The 23,304-nt window shown below is 36.2% G+C and overlaps 1 protein-coding gene across 4 annotated transcripts in view; it reads right to left on the reverse strand.

Moving 5' to 3' along the window:
* The window catches only part of LOC115212084 (protein bicaudal C homolog 1-B), a 295,851-nt gene that overhangs the window by 3,769 nt on the left and 268,778 nt on the right, over positions 1–23,304 (reverse strand). For 3 of the 4 annotated variants that reach the window (XM_036503094.1, XM_029780910.2, XM_036503095.1), the window contains 11 exons: positions 20,727–20,784; positions 19,298–19,371; positions 17,673–17,847; positions 16,892–16,993; positions 14,405–14,575; positions 13,354–13,416; positions 11,687–11,828; positions 9,340–9,512; positions 6,238–6,395; positions 4,005–4,119; positions 2,264–2,409 (listed from right to left, as the gene is read on the reverse strand). In XM_036503094.1, coding sequence (XP_036358987.1) covers positions 2,264–2,409; positions 4,005–4,119; positions 6,238–6,395; positions 9,340–9,512; positions 11,687–11,828; positions 13,354–13,416; positions 14,405–14,575; positions 16,892–16,993; positions 17,673–17,847; positions 19,298–19,371; positions 20,727–20,784 — 1,377 coding nt within the window. The remainder of the gene's footprint in view (positions 1–2,263; positions 2,410–4,004; positions 4,120–6,237; positions 6,396–9,339; positions 9,513–11,686; positions 11,829–13,353; positions 13,417–14,404; positions 14,576–16,891; positions 16,994–17,672; positions 17,848–19,297; positions 19,372–20,726; positions 20,785–23,304) is intronic. The other variant, XM_029780911.2, reaches the window with a different exon arrangement.

Genomic DNA, 23,304 nt, shown 5'->3' on the forward strand with positions numbered 1-23,304 from the left:
AGTTAACTTCCCAGCTATTGCTGGAACTCATTTACCATTGAGTGGCCTGGAGCAACAGGAAATGAAGTGTTTTGCTCAATAACACAGCACATAGCCTGATCTGGAAATTGAAACCACAACTGTATGATTAGGAGTGCAACACCTAAACCACCAGGTCACATGCCTTCACAGATGTCAACAGAAGAATGTAAAGTCAGTTGAATACAATATTAGAATGGTGTCTCTCTACTGGCATTGCACTGTCCTTAATAAACGTAATTCTTCATGAATCAGTCTATTTAACAGAAACAGCACTCATGTGGAACAACAGCTCACATCATTAAGTTGATTTGATACTGTATAATTTTCAGTGTTGATCATGAATACTCCTTATAGTATTCCGACAGAGTAAGAAGAAACGATTTCAAAGTACTTTCCATTGATTCTCATCATAATAGTGGTTTCCATTGGCATCACAAAGCTAATAATAATAAATCAGACAACATGAAGAGATTTAGAGATTCAAGTCAGAAATATTATCTCTTAAGACGGACATTTCGATTCATTTCATATTCATCAGAGGAGTTTTTTAAAGCATAAACTAGAAATGGTAATATATCAGTGTGGTCAAGCAGACCTATATTAACATAGATAAGCTAGTACTGTATGTTGAGGCCTTACCCAGTAGAAAATTAATTGGCATGGAATATCAGTGTTACTGGCAGAGTAAACATTATAAAGGAATCTCTAAGTGGTTGATCTATCTGTTAGAAACAGCAGTCAAATCTTCCTCAAATTGCACTCTATGTTCTTAAAAAAAGGAAGGGTAATATTTTCAAAACCTATATTTATCCAATATAACCTAATAATCTAATATATATATTCATAATATATCTAAAATAGGTCGAATTAAAAAAACAAGTAAAGTATAAAACCCTAAAAATATGACCAATTATTTCATACCAATTATTTCATATGTATTCCTAGAGAGCCCTAAAAAGATAGTGTGGCCATACCTGGATTGTCTTTAATCATAGGTCTACTTGATCAAATATGACCGAAGACTAAACAACTCCAGTTGTGGTATATATCTGAGGAAGACGTGTTACTTGCTTAGTGCCAGGTCATCGGTCACAGCAGATGTATGAGCAAAGACATTCTGTCAAACATTATAGATTGTATTATTCCTGAATGGTCGTTTGATGTAATTTCTTGCAGATTGAACTACAAATTGCTATTACTAGAATTACCAATCCTAAAGGAAATTTCGATACAGATCAGAGAGTTGAATTAAGCCTCTGTCTATTTCCATTGCCATTTCATATCTTAATAAAAAGACACAGACAACAAGCTAGTTGGAAATCATCTACACGAAAATAGTTCTAGCATTATTGACCTCCACCTTAGCGAAGGCGGAGGTATTGTTTTCAGTTGTGTTTGTTTGTTAGTCCATAAACAAGATATCTCAAGAACCCCTGGACGGATTCTGATGAAACTTTCAGGGATGTTTGGCCTCATCACTGGCATGAACTTATTAGATTTCAAAATCGATCCAGTTCTGGACAAGGATTCTAGATTATTTTTACTTAATTTTTGAGAGCAGTTGGGTTCATTTTTATTATTCTCGTTTGTAAGAGCAGTCGAGTTTATTTCAGATATTCTCATTTTAAAAATCATCTCTAGCTAATCGTTGAGAGGACATTGGTGTTACCTTGGTGGAGGTTTGTGCTCTCTGGGTGTTCTTGTTCATATTTAGAATTAATAGTGGTGAACTGGCAGAATCATTAATACACCGGGCAAAATGCTTTATGTTCTGAGTTCAAGTTCTGCTGAAGTTGACTTTGCCTTTTATCCTTTCAGGGTCAATAAAATAAAGTACCAGTTGAAAATTTACTTAATCCCTTAACCTGAAATTGATGTGTACCAAAATTTGAAACCAATATTTAGAATTAAATGCTAATGGTAATATATTATCAACGTATTTCTTTTCACTAAAAAGTGTTCCCTTTTAAACTGAGGGAAGAATTTGTATCTATGTTTGTACACAGGCAGAAGACCCAACATTGTAAATAATAGGGAGTTGTTGGGGTAGATATTGAAGGATATGGTTTTGATGTATTTATTTGTTCTTTCAAATGGTGTAATGTTAGGAGAGAGAGAGAGAGAGAAAAAAAGCCCCAGTTGATATGTTCTTTGTTAATCTTCATTACCAAACTGCCCCAGTTGATATGTTCTTTGTTAATCTTTATTACCAAACTGCATTGGAAACTTAATTTTTCATTACCTCTTGCTGCTGAAAAATATCTGTATATTTGCCAAGTCCTAATTTGCTGAATAACTCAGCCAGATCTGTTTCAGATGACCAAGCCAATACCTTTGTGGGGAGAGTTGCACTATCTGCATGGTTGCTATTACTTAGACCAAATTCAACTGAAAAATAAACATGGAAAGGAAATTAAGTGAATATATACAAAAACACAAATATATACAAAAATATATACAAAAAAAAAGGCGGCGAGCTGGCAGAAACGTTAGCACGTCGGGCGAAATGCGTAGCCATATTTCGTCTGCCGTTACGTTCTGAGTTCAAATTCCGCCGAGGTCGACTTTGTCTTTCATCCTTTCGGGGTCGATAAATTAAGTACCAGTTACGCACTGGGGTTGACGTAATCGACTTAATCCATTTGTCTGTCCTTGTTTGTCCCCTCTGTGTTTAGCCCCTTGTGGGCAGTAAAGAAACATATACAAAAACACATGCAGACACACACATATACATTTATTTTTGATGCTGGCTTTTCATGCTAGCATGAATTAGATAAGTATATTATTTAAGGCATTGCTATGTAGCTGGATGCTCTTTCTGTCACTAAAGTTTACCTGCATCTCAAGAAAGGGATCTCTTATACCACAAGTTATCGAAGGAGCAAAGTTGATGGACAGCTTGTTGACAATAGCATCAACCCATAACCGAGGGATATTCAAAGATGGGTAAATGTAAACAAAGGCACAGACAAACACACATGCTTGTACATTCTCTCTCTCTCTTTCACACACTCGTTTCTGTTTACCAAATCCACTATCAAGGCTTTGGTCAGCCCAAGGCTCTTAGTAGTATGCACTTGTCTAAGATTCTGTACAATAGGACCGAACCCTGAAAATAACTTCTCTTATTCGTCAAGGACTGCAAAGCTGAAAACATCCACAAGGAGTTTTAATGATGGATAAACTTCACTGCATCATTCATTATGTGTTACAGTAAAGAATGTGATGTGAAATACCAGGTTAGCAAAAATAAGTATTCTACTAGAATTACATAAAAGTGAATTTCACCTTATGCGTTATAGACATATTAAATTACTAAAATTCTACTGTCTTAAACTATGTGTGTGTGTGCGTGCACACTCTTTTACTCTTTTACTTGTTTCAGTTATTTTGACTGCGGCCATGCTGGAGCACCACCTTTAGTCGAGCAAATCAACCCCGAGACTTATTCTTTGTAAGCCCAGTACTTATTCTATCGGTCTCTTATGCCGAACCGTTAAGTGATGGAGACGTAAACACACCAGCATCGGTTGTCAAGCAATGCTAGGGGGACAAACACAGACACACAAACACACACACACACATATATATATATATACATATATACGACAGGCTTCTTTCAGTTTCCGTCTACCAAATCCACTCACAAGGCATTGGTCGGCCCGGGGCTATAGCAGAAGACACTTGCCCAAGATGCCACGCAGTGGGACTGAACCCGGAACCATGTGGTTGGTTAGCAAGCTACTTACCACACAGCCACTCCTGCGCCTTGCACACAGAAATTTTTATGTATGTATATAATGGGCAATAGAACATAAGGAAGATTATAGGATGAATAAGTTATACTTTACTACTGTTAGCTTATGCCACCATGGGAAAATAAATATTAAAATGATGAGAATAATGGGTTGTATTTCTCAACCATTTTTGCTTGCATAATTAACACAACTACAATATTAGGATGGAGTAAAATTAAGACTTACATCTCTTTTTAGGACTGGAATATTCCCACAATGGTGTGGGCATTTGAGTATTTAAAGCTTTTGTAGAATCCTTCCAAGGATCACGATTAACTTCTGGAAAATCTGTCATATTTTGCTATGAAAAGAAGAAAGAAAACTTCTGTCTAGTCTAATCATACGAAAAGATGGAACAAAGAACAAATTTCGATAAGTTTAACCCTTTAGTGTTCAAATTATTCTATCAAACATAATGCTTATTGATTCATATTGATTTGAATTAATCATGCATTGTCTCATATCTTCAAGATCTTGATGGTGTAATTACCTAATGTTGAATAACATTGTAGGGTAGGTGTGAGAGCCTGGATCTGATCAGTTTGAACATAAAACAGATTAACTATTTTGGCTGGATATAACCGGTTTAAATACTAAAGGGTTAAACCACAAAATAAATTGTTTTTTAATTGATTGATTGAACAATTTAATTTGAAAGCATTTTTTTTTTCATGTAAGGCAGATATTTGGAAGAAAAATAGACATAAATAATGTGAAATGTTGCAATTTCTTTTTATTGTACCATTATTTGTAGATTATGTCAGTATACCAGTTATCATGATTTCTAAAATGGGGTCTGGTTATTCTAATAGAATATAAGGCATGCTGAAGATGATAGTTATATCTTCTCTGACTACTCCTACATAGTAAAGTAGGTTTATCTACCTTATTTCACATACCCTACAATACTACAAATGAGCCCTCAACTTCTGATAGGAGCACCATCATGACATACAACAAGTCTTGAACTTTTAAAAATCTGGCAAATGTCCAGTCGTCTCTAGAGAGGACTGGACCTTCAGTCCTCTCTAGAGACGACTGGACTTTGCCAGATGGTTTTCCCAGAGAGACAGACAAACAGTTGGAGGAGGGGGGGTAAAACAATTCCAGTACTGAGCTGGTGCTTTATTGACCTGAAAGGAAGGAAGGGAAGAAGGAAAATTTTATCTCAGCAAATTTGGATTCAGAGTAGATGGAGCTGGAATAACTATCACAAGGTATTGTATCTGATGGGCGGCAGGCTGGCAGAAACGTTAGCACGACGGGTGAAATGCGTAGCCGTATTTTGTCTGCCGTTACGTTCTGAGTTCGAATTCCGCCGAGATCGACTTTGCCTTTCATCCTTTCAGGGTCGATAAATTAAGTACCAGTTACACACTGGGGTCGATGTAATCGACTTAATACCTATGTCTGTCCTTGTTTGTCCCCTCTGTGTTTAGCCCCTTGTGGGTAGTAAAGAAATAGGTATTGTATCTGATGCTCTAGCAACTCTGCCAGTTTACCACATATAATGACAATATATGACTAAATTCAGAATTAATACAATTTCTATTTAGTCTGTCTTCATTTCTTTCATTGATTTCAGCCACTTAATAGAGACCATGCTGGGGAGCTGGTTACAAGGTTTTTAGTTGATTATGCTGACACTAATACTTTACCTGGCATTTAGTGGATCTGATAAGGGACAAAAAAATCTAGTTAACATTGGTATAAAGCGACATGACTTATACAGAACTAAAACTTTATTTTTGTTCAATGCATTTCCTTCATCTCTGGCTGTCTACCAAATTTCACTTAGAAGGAAACCATTCATCTCAGACCATAGTAGACGACACTTGCCTAAAGTACTTTGCAGAAGGATTATACACAGAACAAAGGAGCTGCAAAATTAACATTGTAACCATGTGGCCATTTAAAAATAAAATATTAGAAATTTACTTGTTAATTAAATGAAATGTGAGAAGCCTTATTATTTTTACTATTATTGTATATATATATATATATATATATATATATATGTATGGGGTGGTGGGTTAGCAGAGTCATTAGAGTGTCAAGCTGCCTTGTAGTAATTATGGCCTTTTATGAGTTGAACATTTATAGATCAGTGTCCACAAAAAGACCTGGGCAGAGTGAATGTTCTGGAAGAGAAAGACAGGTCAAACGTTTCGTTTGTTGGTATGTGTGTGAACACAGCATGGTTGGCAGGGAGAGGAAAGAGAAAGATAGGTGGGTGGAAGGAGTATGTAGTTGAGAAGCTGTAGTGATATAAGAACAAGAGGGGGAACTGCATAAGAATAGTTTTATTAATAGAACAAAAGAATCTTATTCTTCAGAACTGAAGAGAAACAAATGAAACAATTAGAAAGTAATTAAATTGAATAATTAATTATATAAAAAGCAATTAAAGTAGACTTACTTGGTAGGGAGGAGTTATGAGATTATAGTCACTGTAGTTTGATGTGCTTTGTCCAAGACGATTCCGAATAACTGATTCTGGTAAAGACTTTGAGAATCCCATGCCAGACCAAGTGTTGGTTGGAACCCTAGACTCGCCAACTGGTTTCTTTTGCATTGCTAATAAAAAAAATAGAAGAAACAAGATCATGAGAGACAGCAGGCTCTTCATTTGAAGTTATATTTGGGTTTAACAGATTTTAACTAATAACTGTTTATCATAGTTTTAAAACCGGTACACTAAATCCTTGCATGATGTTAGACATGACTTGCCAAAAACATTGCCTAAAACGAAAAGAAAGAAACCCCATGCTAGCATAGAAAATCACATACAATCTCCAAAAAGACAATGACATTGATGAAAATAAAAACTTAGGTTTAAAATTTTCTGACTTTTCAAGGTTACAGTTATCACATCAAGTTTACCCTCTCATACTAAGAAATAAGAAATTTATTATTAATTCTTAAGTTCTGCTTCTTGAAAAACATGTAGCATTATCCACCCTCTTTCCAACAACAACCTTGAGTACCTTTTTGAATTCCATATATCTAACACCAGTGGATATGCTTGCAAAATCAAAAAACAATACAGCACCCATAACTTTTGGAAACATTTTTTTATGCTGGATATTGCTGAAGCATGAAATAAAATACCTGCACTAGTTGTTAGCTGATGGGGCACTACATCCTTCAAAACTTTTATGGTTCCTGAAACTCACCAACAGTACCCCCTGATGCCACCCACCCCACACTTTTCCTTTTAAACAACTCATCCATTGTTCACTTCCCGTGTATATGGTATGTATTGTACACGTTTTTTCAAAAACATTCTTTTTTATTGTGTGTTAACTTTAGTGAGAATGCAAATGAAATTGTGTAGAAAGGTGGGTACTATTCTGAATGAACAAATTTTAAGGGGAACAATTAACTATTTACTATTCTAGTAACAAAAAATCAAAAACAAAAGAGATAACCACAAATTTTAAATTAAGTTAAATATGGAATATAATCGGGGTTAAGTTTAATCTTTAAGAAAATGGTGACAACTTTGGGAATGTTTTGGTGGAGCTATAGCTAAAGTAGGATTACAAAATAATAGAAACAACCAGAGATGTAGGATTTTTGCAAATGAATACAGAACGACATTAATAAATAGCGAAGTCAAGGAAAACAACTCATTGTAGTTGAATTACTTCCCTTGGTATTTCTTTTAACTATAATCCTTGCCATGTGTAAATTATTGAAGCACAATCGTAACTATAAACAAATTATTTTAAAGTAAGGCCTGTAGGGCGAGAGTCTGGAGTTAAAATATGTAAAATATTTTTGATACTTTTTTCAGTGAAATGAATTTAATATCATATTTTAAAAATTTATAAAGACTTTTTTCAAAGAGGTCACTTTCACAAATGACCTTCTTTGAAAGTGTTCCATGCTCGTTACCGAAACCTTTTCCAAAACTAAAGTTTTATTTCTAAATGTCATTTCTGATGTTACACAGTTTATCTTGTCCAGTGGTGACTTTATTAGATGTCAGGTATATATATATATATATATATATATTATATATATATATATATTATATATATATATAAAGTTAATCCAAACATGAAAGCACAAAGAGAAAACAACAACGCGAGGACGTGGAACAAATATAGTATTATTGGACACTTAGGAAAGAAGGAGGGTTTAACGTTTCGAACGGAGCTCTTCGTCAGAAACATAGGAGAAGGAAAGATCCAGAGAAGGGATGACAGAGGAAAAAATATCGCCAACGATTCACACGCGGTCACACACACACTTTATTAAAAAGTAGCAAAAATATCACGAAAACTGTTACTCAGAGTTTCATGTTCCTGTGATATTTTAAAAACCGTCCGACGAATGGGAATGTGAAACTCTGAGTAACAGTATTCGTGATATTTTTGCTGCTATTTTTTCCACCTTGTTTTGCATTTATGTGCTTCCTCTGGTGAGTGTGTGTATGTATATATGTGTGTGTGCTCTTTAAGGCAGTGAATTGACAGAATTGTTAGCACATTGAGCAAAATGCTTAGCAACAATTCACCCATATTTACATTCTAAGTTCAAATTCTGTCAAGGTTGACTTTGCATCTTAACCTTTCAGAGTTGATGAAATATACCAGTTAAGCACTGGAGTCAATGTAACTAACTCATCCTATCTCATCAAATTTTAGGCATTGTGCCTATAGTAGAAAGGATATATTTGAGCTTTTGTCTGCCAAGTACAAAACATGGATTCAAATATTTTCCAGAGATGAGAATCTGATTTTATGGAGGGGTTTCATAGTTTTCCCAATAATTGTTTATCCAAAGTTCTTTTGTTTGGTGTTTTCCAATGAGAAGTCTTTTGAGTGGGAGACTTCTTCTAATTTCATCAATGTTATAATATTAATAACAGTTCTATGGACAAGTTTATATATAGAATCTATATAGAATCTATAAACGCAGGAGTGGCTGTGTGGTAAGTAGCTTGTTTACCAACCATATGGTTCCGGGTTCAGTCCCACTGCGTGGCACCTTGGGCAAGTGTCTTCTACTATAGCCTCGGGCCGACCAAAGCCTTGTGAGTGGATTTGGTAGACGGAAACTGAAAGAAGCCCGTTGTATATATGTATATATATATATATATATATGTGTGTGTGTGTTTGTGTGTCTGTGTTTGTTCCCCTAGCATTGCTTGACAACTGATGCTGGTGTGTTTACGTCCCCGTCACTTTGCGGTTTGGCAAAAAGAGACCGATAGAATAAGTACTGGGCTTACAAAAGAATAAGTCCCGGGGTCGATTTGCTCGACTAAAGGCGGTGCTCCAGCATGGCCGCAGTCAAATGACTGAAACAAGTAAAAGAGAGAAAGAGAGATAGTCTCTGCCTCTTGTGTTCACATGTGTGTGAGTGCATGCATGAGAGAGAGAGAGAGAGAAAGAAAGAGGGAGATAATGAAAAAGATGTGTTAATGAAAAGAAATGTTTGAATTGAAAAGTCATTTTAAAAATTTTTTATAGGCATGAACTGAAAAACGAAGTATTGCATATTTCTTTACCTTTCGTAGCTAATAATTTCCTGTGTTCGTAATCAACATCAGTTGTTTGTTGAAGACTGGAGTTATTTGGAAAGAAACCATTACCACTTGTGGCACATTTCTTCCTTTCACTTCCTGGGGCCCATTTATCAGATCCTTCAGAGTCATTGCCAGATTCAGATGATCGTTCACTACTGAAATTAGAATCAGTTTAAGTAAACAAGTCAGAATTTATTTTGAAAAAAACACAACATTAGTTTTTCTGAGGGAAGATTTGAAGGAAGACTTTATGCCATCATCATCACTTAACATCCACTTCTCTATACTTTCATAGGTGATACAGAGTTTATTGAGGTTGATTTTTCTATGACTGGATGCCTTTCCTGTCACCAAACCTCACATGTTTCCAAAGCAAAGTAATATTTTCCCATGGCCAGACATACTTTTCATGGAAGACTGGAAACAAACAACATTATTTGTATGACAATGATGCTCTTATGCAACCATTACATGATGTCAAGGCAAGAGTACAAATACACAACTGAGACAGTATTAAATTAAAACAGCCATCTATGCATCATACTTAATAGGCCAGTTACAGCAGTATTTGTCCTGAGAGAACATCTCTTATAGACTTGGATTTGCTGTGTTAAAAAAAAATATCGGGGAGAAAAGAAAATTCTCCCCAACAGTGACCAGCAAGGGTGCCAGATGTGTCTCAACCTTTTTGAGCCTTTTCACATGGTTAAACAAGAATCCATCATGTCTGATATAGGGAAGAGTAAATGTTTAAACAGAAATAATTAATACGTTATTTACATTCGAAGGATATTTGTCATCTTGTTTGCTGTTAACACAACGTTTTGGCTGATATGCCCTTCAGCCTTCTTCAGGTGTGTTGGGGAAATTTCAAACCTGGGTTCTCATTCCTAAGGTATTTTTCAATATTATTATTATTATTATTATTATTATTATTGTTGTTGTTGTTATTGGAAACTAAAAGAAGCAGCACATATGCTAGGACACAACAACCTCCTAAGCAGACCAAGTGCAGATATGAGCAGCATATGGGAAGGATAGAAAAATATCAGATTTATAAGCCCTAAAATTCACTCCATAATTGCCCATGGGCATATGGCGTAGTGGTTAAGAGCACAGGCTACTAATCCCAAGATTCCGAACAATAATAATAATAACCCAGATTCAAAATTTCCCCAACACACCTGAAAAAGGTCAGAAGGTATATCAGCCGACTCGTTACGTTAACAACAAACAAGATGAGAATAAATATCTGTTGAATGTAAATAATGTACATAAATCCTCATCTCTTAAATATAGAACAAAAATAATTAATGTTGATGATAGCAGCTATTAAAAAATAACCTTAGTATATAAAACAGAGTTTGTGTGCGTATGTTCCTTATAGATTCAAAAACTTAGTTGCTGATTTTGACACATGGGGTATCAAAAGATACGTCAATCTTTCGGCTACCAAATAAAGTGTGTCTTTTGCACAACAACTACATTTTTTTACTACAAAAATAACCTTGAAAACTAGGTCAGGTTGCACAATTTTCAGGTCTTTAGCTAAAGGAGACAACTCTACCTGAACAATTTTTAAGTCTTAGAAAATGTTTAAGATACATGGAGTTTTACCAGGGAATGAAACTTTGAAGATATACCATCAACTGTATAGGTATTATTCAGTAGATAATCTTTTAATGTGAAGTATGTTTGTGTTTTGTTTGGCCCAGTGTTGCTTCTGATGTAGCAGATACACTGCATAGTTTTTTTTATCTTTTCTTCTTCCTGAAATACTGTCAATCTGTGCCTTCCTTTTGATGAAAGAGTGTGTTTTAAGAGAGATTTGGCCATTTGTAGTAGTTCAAATTACCACAAACACACCTCTGTGTGTGTTTTGTTGTGGTGAAAAAAATACTTTTTCTCAATATTTTACACAATAATTTTTTAAGGAATCTGGACATCTTTCTTACTGCTAATGCTGGGGTGCATTACTAATAATGAAGAAATAAGAAAATGAGAGAACAAATAAGGAAAGAGAACAAGATGCCTAAAGATACCATGAACATCTATTGGTGATCAACAGGATACTTTAACAAGAGCTACATCTATCAGGGCAGGGAACTTGAGTATGAAAAGTTCACCATCTGCGGCTCCAAGAAGTTTCAACTATCAGTGATCAGTAGAGATCATGACTAAATATTTCAACAAGGGATACGGTCATGAGGAGAAAATGGGGCACAGAGCACCATAAGCTGTATAACAAAGACCATTTCATTGAAAGTATACACATAAGAAATATTCACTAGACATGGTAGCTGAGTCTGTTGGTAGGTTTACTACTTACTGAAGAGAAGATGCTAGTTCTCCATTTGAAATCGTTGTCTGCAACTTGGCCATGGGTGACGATGGTTTACCAAGGTCAAGTAAACCCAAAGTTAGGTCATTGTTAAACATGTTGTTGAATTTACTGGAATACTGGAAATCAGCTGGAATAGAAAATTTGTATTATATTACATACATACACACACACATATATTATTTTAGGTAGTTGTTGGTTATGGCCAATCAGAAAGTTATCTATGGTTTTACATCTATTATTGCACCTCAACAATATAGGCAACTTATCAGATGCTGGAAAAGGTAGTAAAGCTAGTATTTATGACTTGTTATGCTGACCACTTATTGGTAGGATTACAACAGTTACCAGATATTGAGGCCACAGGTATGGGAGATTTGGTGTCCAGAGTTAGAGTGTTTATGGGAAACAAGACACAAAAACTCACAGTAGTGGTTATTGTGGGACAGAGTGCAACGAGATAGAAAATGTGAGCAATGAGGGCCAGTTAGAGGGAAGGGGACAAGTACAAACATTTAACCTTTTAGCATTTAAACCAGCTATATGAGGCCCAAATATTCTACCTGCTTAATGAACAAACCAGCCAGATCTGGCCTTTCACACCTGCCCTATAATATCATTCTAGAACAAACCATCACGCCATCAAAATCTTAAAGCTATGAGATAATGCATGATTAATTCATAATAATGTGAATAAAGCTTTACATTTGACAATAATCTGACTGCTAAAGTTTCAGATGTCACAGGCCACACTATGATCAGGGATTGTAAGGAGTTCAAGCCTAGTTTGATGTGCAACTAATGTAACCAGGCAAGTCATATAGCAAGCCATTGTAACCTGAGAAAGGAAGGGGGATTAGTGTGCTGGTAGCTACTTCGTCAACTGCTTATGATGAAAGTCCCAGTAGTGGAGAGCACAACAAGAGCCTTGATTGGTACAAGTTGCATGATAACTCTAGTGACTTCATGGCTGGTGGACAGCTAGGGTGGAATGAGCAGCATAAGGGTGGTTGTTGAGAGAAAGGTTCAGTGTAGCGATACCAGCACCATAGAATTGATGGTACAGGAGTGCAGTTGACAGTCAAGGTGATTGGCCAACTGGGAGCATGAAACTATTTCCATTGTTCACTCTTTTCCATTACATAAACGTATGAACCAATCAAGAAAAAAACCTTACATGGTAACTAGACCTGCATGAAACACCCACTAAATTTCCCTCAAAGCACACCTTACTGTCTTATGAAAGAAAACATTGGACAATGTAGCATTTGCTATATCAACACACATAATTTCTTTATAACATAGGTCTATTAAACCAGGATTGAACTGTTACTAAACAGCAATCTAGGGAGATGAGAGAAGTTGTCATGACCTTGACAAGACTTAAAGGGTGCTCTCAGACCTAAATTGTCTCCATTCATTCACTAATTACTTTACAGAGTGTACCAGGAAGGCATTTTATCATGACACTAGCATGAGTTAAAGTCATTTTGTGGCCAAAGCTAAAGAGTTTTCTCTATTTTGTGGTGTCTCTTTTCATTCAAGGTAACATGATCAAGAGTATGAAGGAGAATTTTAACCTACAGAATAGTAGAAAGAAGAATAAAATGATAAGCTAAAAGATATTTCTTCAAAGGATTAGAAATAAAGCTTACTTGGAATATCACAATGATTTTGAAGTGGGGTTGGTGATATATTTTCATTGGGGTTTTGATTACCTTCAAAGAGAAGAAACAAAATATTATTTAGTGGAATTCTTTCTAAAAAATCCCAAACATTGCAAAACTGCAAGTATTGACAAATGTAAAAATTTAAATTAAAAAAAATAAAGCCCAGCATGGCCGTGGCCTTCGGGCTAAAACATTTTTAAGGATTTAAGGATGCTTGATAAAGAGCAGGCATGGCTGTGTGTAAGCAGTTTACTTCCAAATCACATAATTTGAGGTTCAGTCCCATATGTGTCACATTAGGCAAATGTCTTCTACTATACCCTTAGGCCAACCAAAGCCTTGTAAATGGATTTGATAGATGGAAACTGAAAGAAGCCTGTCATGTGTGTGTCTTTGTGTTTGTCTCCCCCCCCCCACTACCACCACTTAACAACTGGTTTTGGTTTGTCTACATCCCCATAACTTAAGAGACCGATAGAATAAGTACCAGGCTTTAAAAATAAATACTAGAGTTGATTCATTTGACTAAAACCCTTCAAAATGGTACCCTAACATGACCACAGTCCAAAAGACTGAAACCAGTTAAAGAAATAAAAGTTAAAAAAAAAGAAAAAAAGAACCTGCTAGAAACCAACGAACTTTCCTTTAACATTCTACTGTGTTAAAAATAAAGGGAACATTGAATAATATAATCCATTGCTTGAAAAAAAAAAGATGGGAGAGTCATGGTTGGAATGGTCTTTGTTTGTAGGCCACTGGTTCAAATGGAACATCTTCAATAACAACAACCACCACCACCTCAGGACAGACCCCCCCTCTCTCTCTTTCGGAGAGGCACTGAGCAGCTATACACACACATACACACACGGCAGTAACTTCCACCTACCGAATTCAATCACAAAGCTCCGGTCGGCTGGGGCTATAGTGGAAGACACCTACCCAAAGTGCCTCGCAGTGGGACTGAACCCGAAACCATGTAGCTAGGAAGTAAGCTCCCTAACCACATAGCCATGCCCGATAATAGATTATTGTTTACCTTGATCTGTATTAGTAGATGTGGTTGGAATAGTTTGAGATGCTGAGCCATTGGTTTGGTTAGAATATCCTTTATGGAGACCATTGCACTGTGAGGAGAATATATCTAATGGTGAAGGTATGGAGGCTTGACTACCTGTATTGATTACCATCATACGATGACCGTACACACCTGGTGGAGAAAAAACTGGAAATATTAAAGCAATGTAAATGGAGAAACTGTAATGTTGTCAGTAATTACAGCAGGTAAGGAATATAACAAGATGCATTTAACAATGTAGAATGAGGTGGAAAGTGTTTATTAGATGTTTGGACTTTTACAAGCAATATTGAAAGATTAAATATCAAACTGAAACATCAAAATTCTTAAGTACTGAAATTCTTAACATGGGAAAGAAGAGATTATTAGATCTGTGAGGGGTAGATATTTGGTAGTCCAGAAGTTCTTAATGAATGTTACTTAATGGTTGGAAGTGTCTAAAGAATATAACTTTCTCAATATACAAATATTAATGCTCAGATTGAAAATCTTGCAAAAAACTTTTAGCAGCTGACAGATGTCTTAGGCTATGAGGTCTGTGATGTATATAGTGTGCACTATGTAATATAAAATGGTAAATTGCATAGATTTTCAGTTTGCCAGCTTGAGAATGACTGAAACCTGTCAGGACTGGCAGTCTGATTTTGACAGAGGTGATTCCTTAAATAAAGTCCTAAAAGAATGAATTATGATATTCAGCTCCTCTTCTACATATTGTAGATCTAAATTAGTTGATGATTATTCTACTTAAATATCAAATCCTAAACCAGTAAGTCTACTGAAGTATCACTTTTACTTTTTTCCTCCTTTTTGGTTGCATTCTCATAAAATTCTCGGAGTATCTTGTTTTATTTTAAAACTAGCAGTATCGCCCGGCGTTGCTCGGGTTTGTAAGGGAAATAACTATATAAGCATTTTTAGAGAGTTATAGCCAAAAAATAGCAAAAAAATGGAAAAAATATTATGGTAAATTTTTTTTTAAATCGTTGACTCAGACATTTTTAGAGAGTTACTTCCCTTATTTAATAGCGAAAAAATGCATTAAAATGGAAAAAAAATGATGGTAAATTTTTTTTTAAATCGTAGACTCATCGTAGACGCGTGCTAAAACCCAGAAGGGCTCGATATGAATCACGACTATAAGATACCTGGTTTTGGTTAAACTGCACCGCAAAATGTGGGAGTAGTTAGCAATCTAAATCGTAAGAGACAGACACACAACTTCACTTTTATATATAAAGATGTTACAGAGCTTCATAATATCTTTGAGTTTATTCTCTGCATTGTTACATTTATTGTCAGGGTTTTTAATCACATATTAATGTGATTAAAGAGTAAAGAACAAACAATGTCAGAGGAAACTGACTGGAATTAAGAATCTTAATGAATAAATTTTATATAGAAACTGGATGGTGAAGTTAAAGACATTAGTATTCTAAAGGAAGCAGCTGTCTGTCATATTTAATCCTTTTGATATCAACTTGCCTGGCACTGCCCTACTCTCTCTCTTTTACTCTTTTACTTGTTTCAGTCATTTGACTGCGGCCATGCTGGAGCACCGCCTTTAGTCGAGCAAATCGACCCTGAGATTTATTCTTTGTAAGGCCAGTACTTATTTTATCGGTCTCTTTTGCCGAACCGCTAAGTGACGGGGACGTAAACACACACCAGCATCGGTTGTCAAGCAATGCTAGGGGTACAAACACAAACACACACACACACACACACACACATATATATATATATATACGACAGGCTTCTTTCAGTTTCTGTCTACCAAATCCACTCACAAGGCATTGGTCGGCCCGGGGCTATAGCAGAAGACACTTGCCCAAGGTGCCACGCAGTGGGACTGAACCCGGAACCATGTGGTTGGTTAGCAAGCTACTTACCACACAGCCACTCCTGCACCTGGTTCTATCGTACAAATTTCTTGTTTAAAAGTGATCTAAATTAAAACTTTTCATCAAAATTGCTCGTTAATTTACGTTCCAAGCACCATTTTAACAATGGTAAAGGTATTGTACTAGCTTCATTATTTTCAAAATTATCTGAAAGTAACATAATTCAACAGAAATATGCTAACAGAAATGTTAATAAGAATTGTATGGAGAAAAGTATGAAAGATATTGCATGCGACTTCATAAAAGCTGTGAACAGTAAAATGTCATCTCTGTATCTCATGAAGAATTTGTAGGAGTAACATAGTATTACTAAGTACCTTGCATTCCAACATGTTCTCATACCAGACTGCTGGAATCCACAATAGGCTTGATCCTATTTTTAAGCCTAGAATGTGTGTGTTTGTGTAAGAGCAAATAACAAAAACAAAGTGTGGCTCTAAGCATAAAGATGTAGAAAGTAGAATACTACAGAACATGGAGGAAACAAAACAAAATCTATATAAAATATATAGTCTGTGAGAATACAGAGGACTAAAGAACTTACTTGGTGGAGGTGCAACCCATTGGTTTAACTGACAGTTTGAACTGGGGCTGTTGGCTGGACTGAGCATAGTTGATAAATTACTGTGGCCATTCATCACATAACCTTCAGAGAAATATTTAACAAAAGAAGTTATTCACAGAAATAATTTAAAACTGATTAAATCTAATGAAAAGTAGAATATATCAAATATCATATTAATACAATTACAGTGATACTTTCAAATATTGTCGATCAGTATATGACAGGTGTAAGCTTAATTTCATTAAATCTTTGCATTATGTTGTTGATGAAAATGACCCTTCCTAAATTAAAATTTATCATTTGAACTGACCATATCTGCCCCAAATATTTCACTTGTTTAATGTTCAAATTAGCCAGATCCAGCCTTTCACACATACCCTACAATGTCGTTCTAAAAATGACAATCACATCAAAATCTCAAACCTTATGAAATCAGATCTGGCCTTTCACACCTACCCTACAATGTCATTCTAAAAAGGACAATCACATCATCAAAATTTCAAAGCTTATAAGATTAGATCTGGCCTTTCACACCTGCCTTACAATGTCATTCTCAGAATGACAATCACAGCATCAAAATCTCAAAGCTATGAGATAATGAATGCTTAATTCAAAACAATATGACTAAATAAAAATTACATTTTACAGAGTTATCCAAACAAATAAGAATTACATTTTACAGAGTAATCTAAACGAAATCCTTATTTTTAAACAATCAGCATTTAATATTTACAAGAGAAAAATCCAAAGTTGTACTTACCTAGAGAAGATAATCCAAGCATATTAGTGTTTGGATTGTTAATGGTACCATTAGTGCTAGCACTGCAAGGTGGTGGTAGACTGTTGTTGTTGGTTTCTTTATCCAAACCCAACAACTGAATTCGAGCATCATACATGTTAGCAGCATTCCTCTCAACACTTTTCACAATGACAGACTGCTCATGTAAAGAAATGCAGAAAAAGATGGAATTACAGGACAGTTATTCTCGTTAGGTTTCATTTTTAATCGACACTTCATCACAATCAACAACTTCCTTGAAATACCACTTTCCTTGAAGCTAGACTTACTCTTACTCTTTACTCTTTTACTTGTTTCAGTCATTTGACTGTGGCCATGCTGGAGCACTGCCTTTAGTCAAGCAAATCGACCCCGGGACTTATTCTTTGTAAGCCCAGTACTTATTCTATCGGTCTCTTTTTGCCGAACCGCTAAGTGACGGAGACGTAAGCACACCAGCATCGGTTGTCAAGCAATGCTAGGGGTACAAACACAGACACACAAACACACACACATACATATATATATATATACATATATACGACGGGCTTCTTTCAGTTTCCGTCTACCAAATCCACTCACAAGGCATTGGTCGGCCCAGGGCTATAGCAGAAGACACCTGCCCAAGATGCCATGCAGTGGGACTGAACCCGGAACCCTGTGGTTGGTTAGCAAGCTACTTACCACACAGCCACTCCTATAGAGTTTACTTAACTAATGCAAGGGTATATTTTCTGTATTCAAACATGATGAAAATGACATGATTAAACAGACACCATGGTAACTGGTGTTGGTCTGCATTAGTAAGACTTGAACCATTTAGTAAAATTGATAAAAAGTGTACAGTTAACTTGCTGCGAGGAGTGGAAAACCAAATGTTTTGGACAGAAGCCTTCTTCAAGGACAAGCAGATAGGAGAGAAATTATGGAGACAGCAGAGTTTTGCAACCAATTTTGCTGTCTTTCATTGATTTCGCTTTTTACCCAAAGAAGGATTTTGTCCAAAATGTTGGATTCCCCACTCCCCACAGCAAGTTCACTCTTTTTATTGAATTTACTGTGTTATTAGAATAACACATGCTCAAGCATACTGTAGCATATTGTAGATGCTGATACCTCTCTAGCACAATAGGAAGAATAGCTCACAGCAGTAAGCAGTGGGAGTACTATGTAAGTTAGGAGTGCTTTGTTAGTTTTCAATGGGAGTATCTTCGAGAAGAATATGTTCTAACAGGCATGGAGAGTATCTTTGAGTATGTTCTAACAGGCTGACAAATTGAGACAGACACCTACTAACAAGTAACTCACCCTCACACTATGCAAAAAAATTTGCTTTAGTTGAGCCATTGAAGCAGCCTATGTGCTATCACTCCCTGATAGAAATAACAGCCAAATCTTCAAATCAAAGCACATTAAATATTGTAGTTCTAGGTAAAGAATGCCTGAACAAAAGATGAGTGTGGTCATAGCTGGGATGCCTTTTTTTTTTTATCACATGACTGCTGTGCTGGGACAAAACTTCAACATGTTTTAAATTAGACAAAATCAGGATTTGAAGACATCTCCAACCCCTTGCTAAGATATATAAAATAAAAAGAAGGATTTACCTTGCTGGGTTGTTTTGGTTTTGACTTGATACTGATAAATACATCCAGTTGCTCCATCAACATGCTAATTCTAGCTGTAATACACAAAATTAATTATTTAATGAATATCTCCCATTAAACCAGATAAAACAAATGAATACTGGAAGGTATGACAATTAAAATGTGTCAAAGAAGAAGATTGGCCAAAAACACATACATCACTTACACTCACCTCATAAAAAGATATTAATAATTATTGATGCTTACCAAACATAAATATATATACAGAGATAATTATTTTAGTCTAATAACTTAAAATTAACACATTGTCAATACATCACTGTAAGAGGTCAGAAATTCTGACCTATTTGACAAAATATGCTTTATTATTATCATCATCATTTAGCATCCATCTTCCATGCTGGCATGGGTTGGACAGTTCAGCAGAATCCAATGACCTGGAGGAATGAATCAAGCTTTACAGAGTGCACTGGGAGTTTTTTTTCAAGGTACTGACCCTAGTGAGGTCACCATGCAGTTTGCAAGACTAAGGTTCCCTTTAACTGAGTAAAGAGGGAGGCACCTTTATGCTAGGCAATGAGAGGTTAAAGAATGATCGAAGGGACCAAAAGAGAATGGGGATTTTTACTGCAGAGGAGCTACATGGCTAATAACAATTTAGAAGAGAGAAGGAAGTGACGAAGGTGGGGTTGGAAAGAGATAAAATAGTGGTGATGAGTCGGGAGGGGGTGGGGGTGGGGGGCTCAAGATACAAGTTGAGTAGAAGTGGGGATCAAAGAACAAGGAGTGTGAGTAGAGATTGAAAGTGAGTAGAGATTGAAAGATATGGGGAAAGTGAGAAATTGTTAGGTATGGGGAGGGGATGAATATAATGAATGGAACAAGTCTTGAGGGATGATAATTATATGTTGTATGGAAGAGTAGATGATGACTGTAGTGGTTCTCAACAAGGGTCCATATGGCCCTTATAGGTCCATATAAGATTTTGTTGTTAAATTTATCTGCACAGTAAATTGGTTATACTTCTAAAATGCACAAAATATTTTAATAATTTTCTTTATACAATCCCTAATAATATTTAATCATAAAACTATAATAGGATATTTTAAACATCAAATGACTACAGGGGTCCAGTTGAGTGAAATAAGGATCAAAGGGGGTCCATAAGTAGAAAATGGTTGAGAACCACTGCTGTAGAGATTAACAGTCCTAGTAGTTAGGCAGATGCCAACCATTTATCTGAATTCCTTCAGCAACATCTCTAGTAGTAGCCAAACTGGTGTCAACTGTCTATTTGAAATCCTTTATTAAAAACCTCCGGTAGCCAGGCTAGTGCCAATAATTTATCTGTGGCCCCTAAAAGGGCAGGTAAGGAATAATCGCATGCACTCAAAAGAGAAAATTTTTACAGAAATGTCTGTTAACTTACCAGGTTCAATCTCAATGTCTTCTTTGATATCAAACATCAATACAAGGGGCAAACATCCCTAACAAGAAAATAATGAAGCTTATTAAGAAATTATCAATAATTTAGCAGTCAAATATATTCTAGAAACATGTTACAATTTCAGGAGAGAATTCAGGGTGGCAGTTAGAATACAACATACAGGGAAGTAGTTGTAATGGATGGAAGCACTCCGTCGACTACGACGACAAGGGTTCCGGTTGATCCGAATCAACGGAGCAGCCTGCTCGTGAAATTAACGTGCAAGTGGCTGAGCACTCCACAGACACGTGTACCCTTAACGCAGTTCTCGGGGATATTCAGCGTGACACAGAGAGTGACAAGGCCGGCCCTTTGAAATACAGGTACAACAGAAACAGGAAGTAAGAGTGAGAGAAAGTTGTGGTGAAAGAGTACAGCAGGGATCACCACCATCCCCTGCGGAGCCTCGTGGAGCTTTTAGGTGTTTTCGCTCAATAAACACTCACAACGCCCGGTCTGGGAATCGAAACCGCGATCCTATGACCGCGAGTCCGCTGCCCTAACCACTGGGCCATTGCGCCTCCACGATAGTTGCAATACAGCCTACAGGATAACAATCACCACACAACATACAGGATGACAGTCTCCACAGAGCACTCAGGACAACAGTCACAGCATAATATATAAGATGACAGTCGCAATACAAAATACAGGATGACAACACAACATATTTGAGACTGACTGAAATCCTAATAGCTTACATCATGAGTAGACATGTGAAGGTAATTTATTTTATAAGGAAAGAAGATAAAGGAAAAGGTCAGTGTTTATGACCTTTGACTCTTGTCCCAACCTGATCAAATGGATGTGGTTGATGTTCAGTCTGAACATCTGCAAGAAAACATAGGAGGGGGAGGTGGGAGACGACAGAAGAGATGGGGGTGGGTTTGTCAGACATGGTGTCATCAGATCAGATGAGTGCAGACACACACACACACACACACACACACACACACACTCTCTTTACTCTTACTCTTTTACTTGTTTCAGTCATTTGACTGCGGCCATGCTGGAACACCGCCTTTAATAGAATAAGTACTGGGCTAATACAGAATAAGTCCCGGGGTCGATTTGCTCGACTAAAGGCGGTGCTCCAGCATGGCCACAGTCAAATGACTGAAACAAGTAAAAGAATAAGAGTAAGATATATATATATATATATATATATTATATATATATATATGTATATATATACGAGAAAAAAGCATCTTAATTGCTTTTACTATATATATATATTCTGAGACCCCCTTCGGTCATGACACAGACCATGGGATTGCACCTAGAAGGTTACCCTCCCAGGCACAAGTCCGGGCAAGGTTGTTTATGGAAGACCAGCAGTTGCCCATGCATACCAGCCTCCCCTCTCCACGCCACCAGTGTTATCCAAGGGAAAGGCAAAGGCCGATACAGCTTGGCACCTGTGATGCCGCAACTCATTTCAGCAGCTGAGTGAACTGGAGCAATGTAAAATAAAGTGTCTTGCTCAAGAACACAACACGCAGCCCAGTCTGGGATTCGAGCTCACAACCTCACGATTGTAAGCTCAAAGCTCCAACCATTGACCCATGCACCTTCACTATATATATATATATTATATATATATATGTGACGTCGTGAGCACCACCAGCAATTTTTTTTCCTCTGTATTCCCTTCTCGGGATCTTTCCTTCTCCTTTGTTTCCGACGAAGAGCTCCGTTCGAAACGTTAAACCCTCCTTCTTCCCTTCTTTCCTGAGCGTCCAATAATACTTTATTTGTTCCACGTCCTCGTGTTGCTGTGTTTTTTTGTGTTTTCTTGTTTGGATTAACTTTATATATATATATATTATATATATATATATATATATATATATATATATATATATATATAATACAAATAAGAAAATGGAGAAACAAATTTGGTTTGTTCATCAACTTATGGATATTATAATGCTGGATTATTTATTCATTTTACAAATGAGAATATCAAAAGCATCACCTGTTTAATACAATAAATGACTTAATTGCATTGCAATTAAAAACATTTATGTATTAAGAATTTGGGTAATTTACCAACAGTATATTGGATAAATGATATCCCATAGTGGGTTTCACCCATAACCCCTATCTTACTTTGTACTATATATATATACACACACACACAAGCAGTTCATAAAATATACATGCACACACACACACACACATATATACATGAGTACTTAATAAAACATACACATACACATTTGTTACCAATGTTCTACAAGAGCTTATTAAAATACACACACACACACACATTTGCTTCCAATATTGCACTCAGTTTGTATCACAAATTCTTTTTGTCTCACTCAAGCTATTGTACTTGGGAAATAAGTTTATTGCCATTGTTGTTCAATGGAAATAAAATATTTTCTGGGTCTTTACAGACTTGACTTTACCATGGCAGACACTTATTAGAAGCACAGATTACACTGTGGCTAATGATTATGTCAACCAATCATATTGTTACACAAATACAATTAGACATGTTCTGTAAAGACATATA

This window comes from Octopus sinensis, linkage group LG5 (genome assembly GCF_006345805.1).
Source record: "Octopus sinensis linkage group LG5, ASM634580v1, whole genome shotgun sequence".
In the NCBI taxonomy this organism is placed as follows: domain Eukaryota; kingdom Metazoa; phylum Mollusca; class Cephalopoda; order Octopoda; family Octopodidae; genus Octopus; species Octopus sinensis.